Source organism: Seriola aureovittata, chromosome 18 (assembly GCF_021018895.1).
Source record: "Seriola aureovittata isolate HTS-2021-v1 ecotype China chromosome 18, ASM2101889v1, whole genome shotgun sequence".
NCBI classification, from domain to species: Eukaryota; Metazoa; Chordata; class Actinopteri; order Carangiformes; family Carangidae; genus Seriola; species Seriola aureovittata.
In genome coordinates, this window is record NC_079381.1 from 21,028,910 (window position 1) to 21,046,457 (window position 17,548).

At 39.4% G+C, this 17,548-nt stretch overlaps 2 protein-coding genes across 3 annotated transcripts; one reads left to right on the forward strand and one right to left on the reverse strand.

The window, feature by feature from the left end:
- Window positions 1-2,357: 2,357 nt before the first annotated feature.
- On the forward strand, window positions 2,358-6,167 carry ankra2 (ankyrin repeat, family A (RFXANK-like), 2). The gene is made up of 9 exons (XM_056403868.1): window positions 2,358-2,449; window positions 2,715-3,070; window positions 3,191-3,349; window positions 3,435-3,500; window positions 4,044-4,141; window positions 4,253-4,378; window positions 4,550-4,616; window positions 4,766-4,846; window positions 5,287-6,167. Exons 2-9 carry the CDS (start codon window positions 2,770-2,772, stop codon window positions 5,340-5,342), a joined length of 954 nt encoding a protein of 317 aa, XP_056259843.1. The 5' UTR covers window positions 2,358-2,449; window positions 2,715-2,769; the 3' UTR covers window positions 5,343-6,167.
- Window positions 6,168-6,875: 708 nt separating this feature from the next.
- On the reverse strand, window positions 6,876-11,360 carry btf3 (basic transcription factor 3). 2 transcript variants are annotated; one of them, XM_056403870.1, is made up of 6 exons: window positions 11,286-11,360; window positions 9,330-9,398; window positions 8,749-8,862; window positions 8,460-8,661; window positions 8,271-8,327; window positions 6,876-7,392 (listed from the first exon to the last, which is right to left on the reverse strand). In XM_056403870.1, exons 2-6 carry the CDS (start codon window positions 9,396-9,398, stop codon window positions 7,346-7,348), a joined length of 489 nt encoding a protein of 162 aa, XP_056259845.1. In that variant the 5' UTR covers window positions 11,286-11,360; the 3' UTR covers window positions 6,876-7,345. The 2 variants fall into 2 exon arrangements, with proteins under 2 accessions (XP_056259845.1, XP_056259844.1); XM_056403869.1 differs by having other exon boundaries at window positions 11,223-11,356.
- Window positions 11,361-17,548: the final 6,188 nt, after the last annotated feature.

Below are 17,548 nucleotides of genomic sequence, written 5' to 3' on the forward strand. Positions count from 1 at the left end.
AGCAACAGATTAAATTTCTTACAACAGATGGTGTCAGAGGTGACAGGCTACAATAGTAATGTCTTACTTTCAACACAGTCAGCAATTTGAGTTTGATAAACAGTTTCCTTCAGGACAGTGTTGTCTTGCTTAATTGGGGAGATGAGAGGATGAGGCCATTTAGGAGAAAACCCCACAAACTCCATCAGAACTGACTGCATCTTATAACCTATGAGACTGTGGTGCCATCTGTTGGCAAAAATATAAAAGTGAGTAAAAGATTTGTGAACCCCCAGTCCTGCCATCTTGTGGTAGGTTTCTAGATAACATTCCCCATAATTAATTTTAGTGTTGCATTTGTTTTTCTAAGTATGCTCCAAAATGCACCACAAAGTGATATCGACACAAGGTACGGTCATCTGTCCTGCAGATGGTGAGAGCAGCACACTGTGGAATTCATTGCACACTCAGAGACTCACATGCTGTCAAAATAAAACAGCAGGACAGATATCCTTGTCTCTTTTTGCAGCGCCCATGGTGATGTGATGGAGCATCACACAGCAGGAAACTAAACCAATAATGTTCAAGATATAAAGGAAACAAAACAGTATACCTCACCCTCAAAGGCTTCTCTTGACCTTTCAAACACAGTAATCATTAAAACAAAAAACATCAGTCATTAAGTTGCGAATTTTGCAACACAACCCTCAGAAAAGGAAATGAAGTAAATTTTTGCCTTTGTTTTCTTTTCACAGAAAACGCTCAATGTCAGTGTTTTTTGTCAGAGACATGAAAGAACAAACCTGATCAGGTTTCAGTGGGGTTTTTTTCAGGATCTTCTAGTGGTCACTGACAAGTTTTAGGAGGTAGTATTACACTGAGTATTTTTACACTGTTATATTGGTACTTTTAAGTAAGTACAACTTCTGAGTCCTTCTTCCATCACTGCTGTTGCATTATAGGAAATGCAGGAATTCGAGTTTGAGCCAAACTGGCGACCAAACTTTTGGGATGGCTGGGCCTGTGCTGCATGTATGAAATAACTGGTTAGCTCAAACCTCCAGCAGAGGGCGCACTCAGACAGTGGGCAACAACAGGTTTAATCAAGTCAGACTAATAGAAAATAGCTTAGGTAAAAACTTCTATTATCCCCCAGTGGTGAGACAGAGCTCAGAGACTTCACCTCAAAGAAAATGAGGAGCATCCTCAGAAGATGCCTCCCCACAGCTGTGCTCACAGCGCATTGAGCCCGGTGCACCTGATTCACATGTCTGGGACAACCTCTGTTCCATAGATACAATTTTGTACAACAGGTGACAGAAAGGCAAAGACATTATTTAGATGATGCATAGTTCTATTTTCCATACAGCTGCGTCACATCCTCTCATGGCCTGTGTCAGAAATTGCAGAACGCCAAGAAGCAGAGGCAGATCATAAACTGTCTCACTTCTGTTTGAAAGGCATACTGCAAGTCACATCAGTATTCAGGCTGAACTAGCAGAGAAGAATGTACAAAGACTGACATGAAACTTAAGGTATGCTTCTATAATGCAGACAGGTTGAGGATGAAGTTTAACTCTGGAGTAACCTCACATAGTACCCTTGAATTAATAAGCATACAACCCCCATATCTTTGACCACATTTAAACACCACAACATGTTGTCATTCATAATATCATAAAAGATTTACAAATTAAGCTTGTTTTTCTTCCTGCGTTCAGCTTCTCTGTACTTTCTTTCAGGGCATGTCATTACTGTCATGTCATGTCTTTAGTTAAATGACTGCAGCAGCATCTAAGCTATATAGGCCAGGATCGAAGCAACCAGTTCATGTTACAATTCCAATATAATACATAGGAAATTAGGGCATTTGAGCAATGAAAAATGTTCTCACTGTGGGTTTCTGTGTCTCAGGTCTGACTTCAGAATAATATTACATTTACCTTAGCATTGCAAAAGAATGCATTCAATACTGATACTGATACTTCAGTCTGTCATTCATTCCTTGTGTAAATTACCTTAATAAGTACCTGTAAATGGCCTATATATAGCAAAACACCATATGTGAGCACATCAATTGACTAATTTTGTGCCATTTTCTTGATGTGTGTTCTATAAATGTACATAAAAATGGTGTAATATTTGTTTTTTATTGTTTTTCATTTTGAGCCAACAGCATGATTTAGGTTCAGGCTGATATTATTAAAAAACAGTGTGTAAAGTTGTGTGTTTGAAATTACACAGCGACATCAAAATGATTCACCTCACAAATAACTAATTCTGAATATCTGTGTAGTAGTCAGCATGATGGAGAGGCTCCGGAACTAAATAACAAAAAAAACGGGGGGAAGTTAATACTGGATGCACGTCTTTGTGGACGAGACCAGTTGCGCATGCTCAGATCTATCAAAACACCGAAAGGAGAGAGATGAGTCCATGAGGATATCCAAGAAAAACAATGTCTTATCGAGTGAGATATCTTTTCATTTCAGAAAATTTGCTTTTGTTAATGCTTGCGCGTAATGTGTTTCCATGGTAACATTTATTAGCCCCAGCCGGTTAGTGTGACTAACGGAAGGTTACGATAACAACAGCTAGCATGCTAACTGATAGCTAACAGACAGTCGTTGGGTATTTAACCGAATGAGTTAAATAACGCTTAGTGTAACGGGAAATGAGACTAAGGACTGTTTGGTATCTATATGTAATTGTGAAATAAACTTTCCACATTTCAGACGTGTGGTGGTTTCAGTTGAATCTCAGTGTGACAGCTCAGTGAGTGATCAGGGGATGGACAACGCCGCCGTGTCAGCCTCGGACGGCACAGCAGAGTGCCCCCTGGTTTCTGAGGACATGGAGGGGATCTGCGTGATGCCAGACTTGAGTGCCATCAAGACCGAGCAGTCGATGGGTGCAAGCCCAGTTGACACGGGCACTCAAAATGTGGCTATGGGCATCAAGTTCATCCTGCCCAACCGCTTTGACATGAACGTTTGCTCAAGATTTGTCAAGTCGCTCAACGAGGAAGATAGCAAGAACATCCAGGACCAGGTGAACTCTGATCTGGAGGTGGCTTCTGTTTTATTCAAAGGTAGGGTGGAGCCGGAGCCCTATTTATCTGTTTAGTTATCACTTGGTTATCCTGTGAGAATGTCTGATGTACAAGGCTGTAATTAATGTGAGAGCCACAAAATGTTTCCCTCTGTTTCAGCTGAGTGCAACATCCAGACCTCACCGTCCCCGGGCATACAGGTGCGCCATGTTTACACACCATCCACCACCAAACACTTCTCCCCCATCAAACAGTCCACCACACTCACCAATAAACACCGCGGCAATGAGGTTTCTTCCACACCTCTTCTGGTGCATTGTAAGTACCACGGTTGTATTAACTCCATATGTTAAAATGTTTCCAGTCAAAATGTTAATCAGTACCTGCATGTTTTTTCCTTCAGCTCTGTCCATTCACCAGCTGGCAGCCCAGGGAGAAATGGTGTTTCTGGCCAGCAGGATTGAACAAGGTAGGCAGTCTCCCCCAGGTTGTCAAATGAGTATAATTTTCCAAGGCCATGCAGTGGTGAAATAATCTGAAACGACACTCATAACAACTGTTCTTATTGCTGTAAATAATAATTATGTTTTCAAAAACTGATTAACTTTTTTCACTATAAAATGCCAGAAAATTGAGAAAAATTGTGATGGCCCTAAGTATCTTGTTTTGTCTGACCAACAATCCACAAATCAAAGATGTAGAGTTTACTATCATATCCCTGACAAACTGGAACTGGAATGTATTTTGAGAACTAATGTAAAAATTGAATAGTTATATGACCAAATAACTTTTCTATAGAGTAAGTACTTTTCTATGGTTCTAGCACCATGTGAAGAAAAGTACTCTCTTCATGGTATTTCAAATGTTTTGATTGTTGCTGAGTCTCTCCCAGTGTCAGCTGGGAGAGGCTCCAGCTCCCCTCAATCTGCAAAGAATAAGTGGTTATAGATAATGGATGAATATATGTAATACAGTACATATTGTGACAATGTTTTATGTGTCATATTAATAGAGACTGTGATCAATCTCCAAGATGAGGAAGGCTTTACTCCTCTGATGTGGGCAGCTGCACACGGACAAATTGCTGTTGTCGAGTTTCTGCTCCAAAATGTATGGAAAAATTAACCTCCTGTCTTATTCAGATGTTATGGTTTTAATACATTAGAGCATGCCCTCTATATTTATTAACCGCTTGTCATTCCACGTCACTTTTCACTATAGGGTGCTGACCCCAACCTCCTGGCCAAAGGGAGGGAAAGCGCATTGTCCTTGGCCTGCAGTAAGGGATACACTGATATTGTGAAGATGCTCATTGACTGTGGAGTTGATGTCAACGAATATGACTGGGTAAGAATACTGAGCTTTTCTTTCATGTTGTCTCAACTTGGTTAAGTAGAATATGACAATTAAAAAAATGACCATCACTTTGCGCTGGATGCTTAATGTTGGTATCAGATGAAGCCCTGTGAAGGCTTCAGTCTGTGTGGCTTGTTGTGATGTTGCCTCTGTGGGTTTCAGAATGGAGGAGCCCCTCTGCTGTACGCTGTCCATGGCAACCACGTACGCTGTGTCGAAATCTTGTTAGGTGAGGACAAACCTTTTATTGACAGTCAGAAATATCTGTCTGTTTATATAAACATAGCAGTTTTGTGTTGAGGAAATATTGCGTCTAACATGAACATGCACAGTAATTATGTGTCTACTATTTGTTTATTATATTTGTACGTCTTCCAGAGAGTGGTGCTGATCCTACCATAGAGTCAGATTCTGGATTTAATGCAATGGACATGGCCGTGGCTATGGGCCACCGAAATGGTATGTGAAAAATAAACATATAGTCTGAGCCAACATTTAGGGCTAGAAGGGGGTTCAGTTAAGCTATAACAAAGTCTTACCTACACATGACTTTGAGTTAGTGTATACAAAGGAGTGAAGATGGATTTTACTGCATAGCAAAAAAAAGGTTGTAATAGATCTTACAAATAAAATAATTTTAGATACTTAAACTAATACTGTTGTACTGATATTTTCATTAAAAGCCTTTCACAAGAAACAAAAGCAAAAATACATCATACATTTGGAGAACATGTATGTATTTAATTTTCTGCTCAATAAAAAATGGGATGATCTTTTTAAAGGAGGGAAATAGGAGGCACAGTTACTATTCACATGAAGGACAGCCACCTTAGATTGTACATATAAGTATCCTCTATTAAATGACTGTTGGATAAAATCTTGTATGTCTCTATGTTTAGTTCAACAGGTGATGGAGGCACACTTACTGAAGTTGCTGATGGGAATCAGAGAATGAACTGTGACACTTGAGGAAAACAAATACTTGAGGGACATCACTGGGCTCTTGGACAATCATGTAGCACGCCCAGGCTGTCAGCCAACAGGAATACTTAGTTCCATTAAGTGATGTTTCAACAGCATTGCATCATGTCGACATTATTTTGTGGGCATGATGCACATGAAGGTTGGGTGTGAGTGTGTGAGTGAGTGTGTGTGAATTTTGAATTTGACGCTTCTCTCAAACTGTTTTACTCTGCACGTTTTCACAACGAATGTGTGTTAGCAAATTTTATCAGGATACACTGACAGATTTCAAAAAACAGAAATGTAAAGTTGAGCTCTTCACTACAACCCAGCATGCACTGCACTCCACCTGTAGTATGCTGCCAAATAAGTAGTGCAGTGCAGGCTTTTGTTTTGCTTTAATTAAGCATTGAAGCTCCGTTTTGACTCCCTTGTAATATCAGATATCGCATTACATGCTGTCATTACCCTTTTCCCGTTATTGCAAGTGTTTTTATAAACTAATTTATTAACCGTAATCAACAGTTTTTAAGAATAACAGAATTTTATTGTAATATGTTGAATTGGTTGGTGTTCATACTGTCTGGTTTTCATATTGAGCACATCTCTGAGGCTCTTCTGTCTTCCCTGAAGACAACAGTGGGTGGAATGAAAATCCGTTATTACTGTCCAGAATGCACGTGGCAGATTGTGTGCTTTTATGACACTGCCAAGCTGTTTGTTTACTGAAGATCCTTGTGTCAGTTGTACTCTGTTTATTTATTTGAATAATTTACACGTTGTGTTGTAATGTGATAAAATTCTCATATTGATGTAACTCTTGTTATGTTTCATATTGACAAGTTACAATTTTATTGTTCATTGTTAATGTGCAGGCTATGCTAAGGTTAGCGGTTGAGAAGAAAAGCATGAACATGATCAAACAATGGTCAAACATGATCTTAAGAGTCTCTCACCTTGCTTGCTGCTCAGTGAGGCAGTACCATAGACTGTATGCTTAAGCATAGCAGTGTTTTGAGCTAAACTCAATGCTGATGCCGAGCAGGTATGATGTTTTCCATGTTCACCATCTTAGTTCAGCATGCTAACATTTGCTAGTTTATGAAACCAAACTACACGTTTGATAATAGACAGCTGAGGGTTGGTTTTTAGGTTTAACAGTATTGGTCTGGTCAAAAACCAAAATATTGAACAAATCAAATATAAGACCTGATGATGGCAGTAGATTAAAAGAAGATTACCAAAGTTCGGAGTTCATCCTGAGGGGGAAATGAATGTGTGTACAAAATTTCATGGCAATCCATCCATTTCACAAAAATCCATAAATACTAATGTCACAGTGGCACCAGAGAAGTCAGAGGGTCATCAAATAAAGTATCTATCTATCTATATATGTATGTATGTAAATACCTGAATATTACAGCATGGTATCCAAACCTTGCACCTGGCGATGCAGTTGTGAGGTAAGCAGAAGGAAAAATGTTAATTATTTCTACTCTACTCAAATGATTAAAAGAAACAGAAGTTACTGACAGTAGCAAAGGTTTATTTCCAGATATGGTGGTTTTAGCGAGGCCACAAAGAATTAAGGATCAGTAACGGATGTACAGCAGGAGCCTTAAACACCACATTTTAAACACAATCTCTCACTCTAACTGGACCACAGAGCACAACAAGCATTTGGAGGAGTCTGGTGGCAAACAGGAGGTGGAATGAGTACTAAAATACCTTATGCTTAAATACTGCTACCCTGGTTTTTAATACTTTAGAGTACTATTCTAGAAAAATTACTCAAAAATAATTCACTTAAGAGTATGCAAGTACTTTGTTCAGGTGTTGCACAAATTACAGAATGCTCACAGCCAAAAGTTGACAGATTATCCATCTTCTCAGGTACTTAAACGATTAACTTTCCACCTCTCAAAATAGACATTAAAACATCTTGTGCCCCACATGGTCCTGTCAAGTTTTGATACTCCAGGAGTCCCATTTCCTCTAGTTAGCCTCATCCTTGGATGCTTCATCAAAATTCTCCACCAGATCTGAAACAACAAAAGATTCAGCGGTAAATTGACTGAAGTAGAAAGAAAGGCATGTCCCATCTGCACAAATGATTCTCAGGAGGTGGCGGAGCATAATTCAGGAAAAGTGTGTTTATCTGAAACATGATACTAGGTGTAATGCAACCTCACTTCTTTGCTCGTCTTTCCCACTCTAATATGGACTGCAATGTGCTCTGTATATGAGGCCCTGACAACTACTGAGAGCAGCTGTAAAAATTATGGCGTAACGCACCAAAAAGTTGGCTTCAATTACTCCATGAAATGCGAGAAATCCGCGTCTCCAGGTTTTGGCTCAAAGGGTCGAGGGTTAAAATGGAAACAATTCAAAAGGTCTGAGTAAACATGTTCCTTCAGTGGGAGAACAAAAAGGAAACTTAACTCCAATAACGGCGTGATGGCAATGGCTGTTAACCCTGTGCCATTAGGACTTCAAGTGCTCCTATTGCTGAATACATGTGTAATCGTTTGTTACATTAGTGCGAACTCTGGTTACAGGGAGAGAAGTCCTGGGAAAAGCGAGAGATTATTGTAATGGCAACCTCATGTGTTTGGTCAATTTCCCTGACAAAGAAAAGCAAACCGAATCTTAAGATCTTATAAACAATGAACATGAGATTTAAACACAAAACGCTGCATTGCTCCGTCGTCTAAAGTAACTGATGAATCCCCTTGGTGTGACCCCTTTCATGAGCCAAAAGAAAAGCAAACCTGCCACGGGTATTTAACTGAGAGAAAGAGAGGAAAAAACCTGCTGCAATAATGGACAAGTGTGAAGGAGTATTTCAAAATAAGACTGCAAAACAGTTTGATGCACGACAAGCAGAATATAATGCAAAATGCGACATTTTAGCACTCACCTGGAACATCATCGTCTTCTTCTTCTACTGCTGCAATCGGCGCTTTTCCATCTGCAGCTGTAAGGACAGAAAAGATCGGTGAGAATCTAAGAATCTAGTGTGTGTCCATATCAGGGAAACTAGGAGCCTTTCCTACAATGATTTATGCTACAACTTAATTCAACGTGTTAAATGAGTATGAGCGCTGACCCTGTTTGGGCAGAGCCTCGGCGAGTCTCCTGAGGCTCGTCAGGCTGTCGGCTCCCAGCTGGTTCAGGATGCCCGGCAACATCTCGGTCAGCTGCTTGGTCTCAGCGTGGCCAGTGATGGTGAAGGTGTTGGCTGCGAGGGAGGCCTGCACTTTGGGATTGTTGAAGTGGATGACCGTTCCTTGATTTGTAAACATGTTGACCTGAAACAGACCAAAATAACAAATCACTGAAACAAATACACCTTGAAATCACGGTGGGACAAAACTGAGAGGAAGGTTTATGCGTACCTCTTCAATACCAGAGATGTTGTTGACACCAAGTTTCTTTAGGGAGAACTGGAGCTTCTTGTCATCTGCGGTGGCTGTTCTGTGTACAACCTTCTTCTTTCTGCGAGCACTACCCTATGGGGACATTCATACAAACATGTTATATGGTCATTTTCTGGCCCAAAAGCTGTTTGTAGTCTATTTAGTGTAGTTCACTCTCTGGCCCACAGTACACCTTTGCCAAAAATGATTGCTGCTATGAAGCAAAACTGTAGATAAAATTGCTGGTTGTCATAGAAACAGGCAAGAAACTTATCTAAAGCTCAGGTTGTATGAAGCTGCACAGCCTGAGCTCAAAGTCTTATGTCACCAGATTAATATTTTCAACCAAGACTCTCATCGTCCTGCACAGCATCAAACTTTCCACTCTCACATACAGTAGTATCAAAGTCGTCTCTTGTCAGTTAAAGCGTTTCTTTTCTTCAGCTTTTTATTTTAGTCTCATAAAATAAGTACTGTGTCAAGATTAGAGAAGATTGAGAGCTTTGAAGAAAAATGATAAATGTCATGTAACCTGTGACAATGCTGTTTTTTTTTTTTACCTTTCCGCCGATGCGGACTTGTGCCTGTAGTTTAGCAAGTTTTTCTTGATTCATAATTGCTTCTTTCATCTGCAAAAAGAAAGAACATTACATATGATTATGTTAATTGCGGTTGCTCATACAGCACATAGCAGGCTTAGATACCAAGATACAAAGCACGCCATGCAGCAAGGGACTGCAATGCAACAAAAATTAGACATCTGTATCAAAACTGAAAATCCTATCTGTCTGACATGCAGCAACAACAAATAAAAAAAAAAGTTATTGAAACCATTTTGATCAGAGTCCTATTATGTATGTTTGACATTTATCTACAGTCAATGTGATAAGATCTATGAAGACTGTGAAGCGCTGCAGTGTTACACCCTAGCAGTAACCGTCATCTCAGATGAAGAAGACAAGTATTTCCCTGAAACCTTTGAAGCTCCTTAGCTTGCCTGCTATTCACTAATTAACAGCTGCCTTATTTGAAGCATGTGCATTTAGTGAGTAGCACATATTTGGTGTGACCTGCTTCATTCATGTGCTGACTGGAGGATCTGATCTCAATAAGCATTGCAAACACAAACTGTGTTGTTGGAAAATCTAACCCCATAAGACAAACAGCTATCGCACGTGTGATGGACTATGGAAAGAGAAAGTAGTGGCATGGTGCCACCAGTTAAACGTGATATAAGGCCTTTTCTTGAAGACTGCCTCACGGCTTAATGGCTGTGTATCTGATCCAAACACTCATGAATGAAGGCAACACAAAAACACCTGGTGAAGCAGAAATGTGACATGCTGACAATTGTGTTATTCTAAACGAAGATGAGTCCAGGAGAACAGATCATCTTTGCCTCAGAAAACCACTCCGCTATTGAAATAACAAGCTCCCTGACACTTTGCACTTTTTTCCTATGAGACGAAAAGAATTGTTTTAAAGAAATCAGTCTTGTAAACCTATAGACAGTTGCGATTATCTATATACAGTATATTACATAGCATTGGGTACAATTACTGAAATTTGTTAGACAATTTCCATTTGCAATTTCAAATGGCTCAATTTGATACATTTAGTTTATCTTTTTATGAGATTAATGTTTTTCTAAATGACTACAGAAGCATTTCTATATTTCCATAGTACGGCATTATCTTGCTGGTCTTAAGACAGTTATTAGTCTCTAAAAATTGGACTATAATTTTATCTAAGAAATTAGGGAAAGCCCGGTATACCTTTCCACAGCTGGTAAAATTAAAGCAAATTATGAGCGGCCCTTGACTATGTATTGATTACCACGTGATTAAGAAAGATAATAATAAGATTATCTGACAGCAGTACATCCTAATGATTTGCAAGGTGTAAACAAATGAGGAGAAATTAGGGAAATCCTACTCGAACGACACACACATGTAAACACACACACGCAGGGAGTAGAGGCTTTAGTGTGGGTGTGGTGGGCGGCGGTAGTGCGGATAAAAAAGAAGCAAGTACTTTTTTTTTTGCAAAAGCAAGTAAGGAGCTGTCAGATTCACAGTCACATGCGCTGTTAGTTTAATGAGCTAAAAGCTCATGTTTCCACTTATCTGTCTGTGTTATGGACAACCAGCGAAGAAAGCCAAACAACAAAAGACTGTGGTAGGACAAACTAAATAAGCCAAAAGCACCGCAGCTAACGTCGGGGTTGGTTTAAGATAACGTTTGCTGACAAATTCAGCCAACCACTGCACCGACACAAGGTGTGGTTTAGCTTTTGTGTTAGAACTTGTGGGCTAACTCTAGCTAGCGTCTGAGCTAACTGGGAGATTGTGGAGTGGACGGCCTGTCACTCACAGCCACACAAAACCGCCAGTAACATTAGCTTCAAACCCGGGCAGATTTCAGCCATCTAGTGAGAAAAGGCTTTCGTTTACCTCTTGCCGTCGGATCGGGGGGAAACAGTGCAGGGAAGAAGGTATTTAAAGCTCCTCACTGACCTGTAAACTAACAGCAGACACATGCGGGGAGCAAGATGGAAGCGAGAGAGGAGGGAGGAAGTGACGTACGGCAAAAGTAAGCGCAATCTAACGATGGGTTTTTCCTGCCCTGAGTTTAGCGTTGCAGGCAACACTTTCACCCTTCAACAACTTTTTTCATTCTTTATATGCAGAAAAAAAAAAATAACATTACAAACAGTAAGGCTATCATTCGTAACAATTACAAAAGTTCTATAAAGCAGACTGAACAGATACTATATAACACACATAAAACACAGTGCATAAGATACAATGAAATAAATATGTTTTGCTATGTTTTCTAGTAATATGTGGAGATATATATTTCTTTTTTTTCTAATATCTTGATTGTAAAATGATATTGATTGATTGATGATTGAAGAAAACTTTAATTTTCTGTAGCTGTTTTCTGTCATTGCGAGGTGTTCACTGTGAATAGGAAATCTGTGATTATTTTTATTTGTTGAACCTGGTAGTATGAAACTCTCAAAATTTAACTTGTAAAACATAATTTTTGTTTGAATGATGTTGTTGGACTGAACTTCTTACAAGAAACCATAATACTGGGGAAAGAAAGCTCCAAAAAGTGAATTGGTTGATGCAAATTAGTATTGCAAACATACGTTGGCATAACATAATTTATCTACTAACTATTTTGGGTCATGAATTGAATATGAACAAACACTAATGCAAAAGAACACACAGTTTTCATTTACTGTGCACATGAAAATACATTATTAACCACCACCTTCTTAAAACATTTAGGACACGCTAACTTCCGTACGACCTGTGGAAGACCTCGTCCACAAACCGATGATGCAGGCCAATGTGATGGGGCCAGGCTGGTGCAAGCCAGTGGTTCAGGCTGGAGGCTCAACACCCCTGGAACCAGAGTCTGCAGGTAATGAGGCACCTCTAGCCTGTAGAGGGAGCTGTGTCCCACATGTTCAATCACATACAAGCCCCCACAAAGACCTATCAGGTCGGGGGTGTGGTCCTTATCCTGTGGTGCCACCATCAGATAGAGCCGAGATCCGCTGGAGGCACTTTGCTATCCTGGTTTACCACCAGCCAGAGTAATGGCCCTGTCCCCCAAGATGCTGAAAGATTGCTGCTCACCAAGGTTAGCCTACAAATAGTAGTTTAAATATGTGGTATGTGTGGTATAAATAAAAAATATTTGATGTCAAAAATATTTGAATAGTCTGCCTGCATGTCATTGAAGGCTAGAGACATTTATTTTTTCTGTATCCATGATGAATAGCACACTGAAACCGACACTAAATGCCTTATGTGTGTGTGCGTGCGTGCGTGCTTGTGTGTGTGTGTGTGAGTGTGTGTGTGTGTGTGTGTGTGAGTGTGATGCGCAATGAATATTCAAATTGGAGTTTCTGAATCCAATGCACCATACAATGAGAGACACTGTATAACTGTGTAACTAATATAATTAAAAAGACTTTGAGGAAACAGCCGCATCTCTTTAAATTCATCCATAGAGGTTTTAAAGAGTGGGCTTGTCAAATAAGTTATATGTAATGGGGAAAAGTCAAACAAATCTCTGTCAGTGGTGTAACTCTCTGGAAGATATTGAACATATACTCATTTAAGTTTAAACTCATTATTACAGGACAGGATTTCATGGAAATCGGAAGGGGATTTGTGGATTATATAATACAGGCAGGATTAGGAGATAGGGTGTAAGTACCACTGTCACTATTATTATTTACTATTTATTTTTCTTCAGTATTCAGTTGATTTAATGCCATGATAGTACACACTCCGACACAGTAGGTGGCGGTGTGCACCTCTGCGATCCACCAAGAAACACATAGAAGAAGAAGATAACCACCTGAGTTTAGCCCCAACAGCAAGTCAGTCCTAATTTAAATGCCCCGCTAATTCTCATAGACTCCCATGATAAAATGTCCAACTTTACAGCAGAAATAAGCATGTAGAAAACAGAAATAGTTTCTACAGCAAAGTTTCCCCTTCATGACAACTGTACAGGGGGATGATAACTCACCTGTGTAAATTCTAGTTAGCTTCAAAGTTATATATTTGGACGTGGCAGCTTTGAGTGACAGGTGGGTCACCTCAGCTAACTGCAGCTACTGAACGTGACCTCGGCCGTGCTTGTTTGCTTGTGACTTTTGGAGGATTTATCATTCAAATATCGGACAAATGATATGGGGTTCCGTGACCAACAGAGCGCGAGGACGTCTGTGCTCCTGTACTTTGAGGTGAGTGAAAGTCAAATATTTGATATGTTTAGCAACTAGCAGGTATCGGTGTCTGCGCTCACCATACCTGGCTTGTTAGCTTAGCCCGTGAGCTAGCTAATTAGCCTTCGGTTATTCTTCCAGCAAGAAACCCAGACCCCCGGCTATGCTAATAATGCTAACGGGAGCGTACATGCTTGTCACGGTCATTAAATCGGTAAGTACCGAAGTCCCGGTTCTACATACGCCACACCTCTTTGCCCATTTTTGGATTAACCGGTAATTAAACGGTGTCAGGCAATTCCAAGATGGCGACGGCGGGACGGCCCACTCATGTCCTCTGACTGTACTGTAGATATCAGTAACTCAGCTTGTGAGATGTTTATCAGAGCATCTTTAGGTTTTATCTAGAATCTTTTAATTTTATTTTGAAGATGATGTTAAATTTTGACATAAAAACTCTGCAATGTGGCTACTTGTTGCAGGAAGTTGCCCTGATAAGCTCTAGATGAAACCTCATCCTTTGTGTAATGCATGATCTGGCAAATATCTATCCTCAAGCCCATAGGCATGACTCAAACAGAGGTGCAGTTCAAAATCAAACCACTAAGAAATCCATCCACCACTTTGTTTGTTTGTGTTGGTCAATGTAGCAGGAGTACATACAATACTTTACCTTTAGAAGGATCTGACACTATTGAGTGGCCATAAGATATTTAGACGCTATAGGCACCTGTGGAGAGTGAATGTTATTATAGACGAGTACCATAGTGTCCTGAAGAGGATAGATATTTTTCTTACTGTAGCACCTTTAAAGCAAAATATGCTTAAATTATAAGATTAAGATTTATAAGATTATTTCATTACGGTAACTTCACAACAGCGCTAACTCAAAATAAATAGTTATAAAGTCATAAAATAGTTTTTCCTATATTTTCTATTAAAATCATAAGCACATGCAGGCAAATTATGTCTATTGTATCCAAATGTGCACAACGGACTGGTCTTCCCCAACAAAAACTTTCACCTGTGTGTGGTCTGTTCACCTGCTGTCATTCAGTTTAAGATCAATTGTTTGCTACAGTGAAAGTGAAAATGTTTGGATGAAACATCGGTATGAATAAGTGTTTGCTGTACCTGTGGGGCCAAATGGGAAGATATGATATCAGTTTATGCACTCTCTTTGAATTCAAAGAAAAATTCACCTCAGAGCTTCTTTATTTTGGTATCGGACCTCTGCAAAGTGTCAGTATACTCTGCAAGAGTTATTTTGATACAACAGGCTGTCATTTCCTCTGTGTGTGTGTGTGTGTGTGTGTGTGTGTGTGTGTGTGTGTGTGTGTGTGTGTGTGTGTGTGTGTGTATATGTATGTGCATGCATGCATGCTTGGACTCTATCTTTGTGAGGACCAGGTTGACATTTTGGCGAGTCCTCACACTTGTAAATGGTTGTTTTAGGGTTAAGACTTGGTTTTAAGGTTCATGTTGGAATATGGTTTACATTATAGTAAGAGTTGGGATTAGGAATAAATTGTAATTGTTAGTTAAGTGAGGGTAAGGGACTAGGGATGAGTGAGGAGAGTGAGGAAAGTGAGGAAAAGGTAAAACTTGGTTCCTTTACTCAACCTGTCTTGTGACTGCATTGCATTCTGGTCTATTCTGAGGGTGCTGCTTGCTGAAAAACTAGGCTAGTGTATCTGAAGATTTTTTTTTCTGTATGGTGTTGAGTATGACACAGAAGCATTTTTTCTTTGATTACGATGGTCTGTCACAGAACCCTATGATGTAGTCACCTGTAAATATCTTGACAAGATACGACATCAGTAACACAAAATGTAAAACATATTTTACACATGGTTTAAAACATCACCCTGAATTAAATTTCTGTAAAAGCCAAACAAACTACAACATAAATAATGAATAAATTACCACAGTACTCCCCTTCCAAGACATATTAATAACAACAATGATGATGGTGTAATCCATTTTTTCCTCTTTTTTTTGCCTGCTGGAATTAGTTTAAATGTTTTTATTTTTTGTTATCACATGGATATGAAGATAATATTGGCAGCACCTAATATCCTCCTCCTTACACCCTGTATGACACTGAAACATATTGTAACAATAAATTAATGAATAAACAACAGGCTTTCATCTACAATAAATGTAAGGTAAGAGCAATACAGATAACATACAATAGTACAAATATGTATTAATGAATAGACCTGTATCATAATTTATATGATAACATATCACCTCGGGTACACTTTTTTTTTGCATGATAATCACACGCCTTCTCCCCCATTAAGCTGATGTTGCATTCAAGGATCGTTTAGATACTTAGGAAATGCGTAAGACGTAATATTTGTAAACTACCTCCTTTTGTATGAAAGTGCGCTAATTCGTGGCTAAATTACAGATTGCACCAAAAAGAAAACGCGCGCTGAAACAGTTACACCCAACAGTTGCTCTACTGAGGAGTGAACACTTTAATAAACACTTGCAAATGAACTGCATATGTTGATGTATCACCATTACCTTTCATAGCGTTATAGGCTACCTGTTGTTATAGCCTAATCCAAATAATCAACTGATTTCAGTTAAGATCTGGAAGTAGGTGAAGAGATCGGGTCGTTAAAGTGACATAGTGAGACATATATAGAATTGAATTTACAATTTGACTCTTGAGACACGTTCACAGATATAAAGCTTCTTTCAGACATGGCTTTCCCATATTTTATAAATAGCGTCTGTGACGTTTAAGTGCAAAAATCCGAACTACAACACGTGTTGACCTTCGGGTATGTTTCTGTGCATTAGATTGGAAATTTAAGACCAGTGCAACAGAAAAAAATGTTTTTAAGCGTGTGTATTTATTTAGCCTATATTCGTTTGAGGGTTATGTAGAGACTTGGCTTTAGTTTTCCTCTCTCCTGTGTACTGCGGGTACAGTCTCTTTGTTGCTACCTTGTCTCTCCTTTTCAGCATGTGATACACATCTCTCCCCCTTAACACTCCTCTCAGACGGACTGTTTTTGTGACACTCTGGGGGTTTTTGTCAGAGCCGCAGGCAGGGAGGGAGGGAGGCAGGCAGGCAGGGAGGGAGGCAGGGAGGGAGGGAGGCAGGGAGGGAGGCAGGGAGGCAGGGAGTGCGTTTAAGCAGCGAGGTGCTTGCTTGGTACCCCGTGGCACGGAAACACCCTCGGATCGCAGAGGGGGGAATTTAGAAACACTTTAGAAGTGGTTTACCACACACGCTAGTGCTGCTGTTGTAAGTGTCAGATCAAATTAAAGAGAAAAAAAAAAGACGTGAGAAGACGTAAGTAAGAAAAGCCCAGTGTTCATTCATAATAACCTATAATGCATATTTTTTCTCTGATGGTCAGAACAATCACACACATTTGAATAGAGGTCCATGTACGGCTACAATAATCTTTTTGCCTCTGTAGTCTTGACTTTATGAAACTGAAATACACTTGATTTTAATTTTGGGCAGATTTTAAACATTTATAATAACTCGTTCAAGACTAAACATTTTTGGATTTACAAATGTTAGTCAATCTCCATTCATGGTTTTAAATACAGATGTGAGGAATAAGATAGGGAGGACTAATGCAGGGCTGTGTATAACTATTTTACGTAGCCCACACTAGTTCTCTAACTGAGGACATGGTATGCTTTTTAAAAGGTTTGAATATCTTTTGTTACATGGTGAGTTTTAATCTACATCACTGATGACATACTAAACTAACCAATAGGGCAATCAGTAGGGTCTGGTTATATTATTTTAAGGTTAATATTAATTATGTCCAATGGCTAAAACTGATCAGGAAAAACTATTCGTTTAAAAAAAGTCTCAGCATGAACGAGTCTTGCTTTCCTCCTTGTTTACATTTATGAACAATAACTGAAATACCTAATAAAAAACTGTAGGCAACTAAGTAATACGCCTATAGGTGGCGAATGTGTGTCTAACTTTCTCTTCTCTTTCTATATATTTTTTGTCTTTGAATTAAAAGCCAATTA

Bases quoted from the DNA above. Each gene is read 5' to 3' on its own strand.
- ankra2 (XM_056403868.1), top strand. From the start codon at position 2,770: ATGGACAACGCCGCCGTGTCAGCCTCGGACGGCACAGCAGAGTGCCCC. The intron at 3,350-3,434 runs GTAAGTACCACG...TTTTTCCTTCAG, and splicing joins CACACCTCTTCTGGTGCATT to CTCTGTCCATTCACCAGCTG. The intron at 4,617-4,765 runs GTGAGGACAAAC...TACGTCTTCCAG, and splicing joins CTGTGTCGAAATCTTGTTAG to AGAGTGGTGCTGATCCTACC.
- btf3 (XM_056403870.1), bottom strand. From the start codon at position 9,398: ATGAAAGAAGCAATTATGAATCAAGAAAAACTTGCTAAACTACAGGCA. The intron at 8,662-8,748 runs GTACGCATAAAC...GGTCTGTTTCAG, and splicing joins ACATCTCTGGTATTGAAGAG to GTCAACATGTTTACAAATCA. The intron at 8,328-8,459 runs GTCAGCGCTCAT...CTGTCCTTACAG, and splicing joins CGAGGCTCTGCCCAAACAGG to CTGCAGATGGAAAAGCGCCG.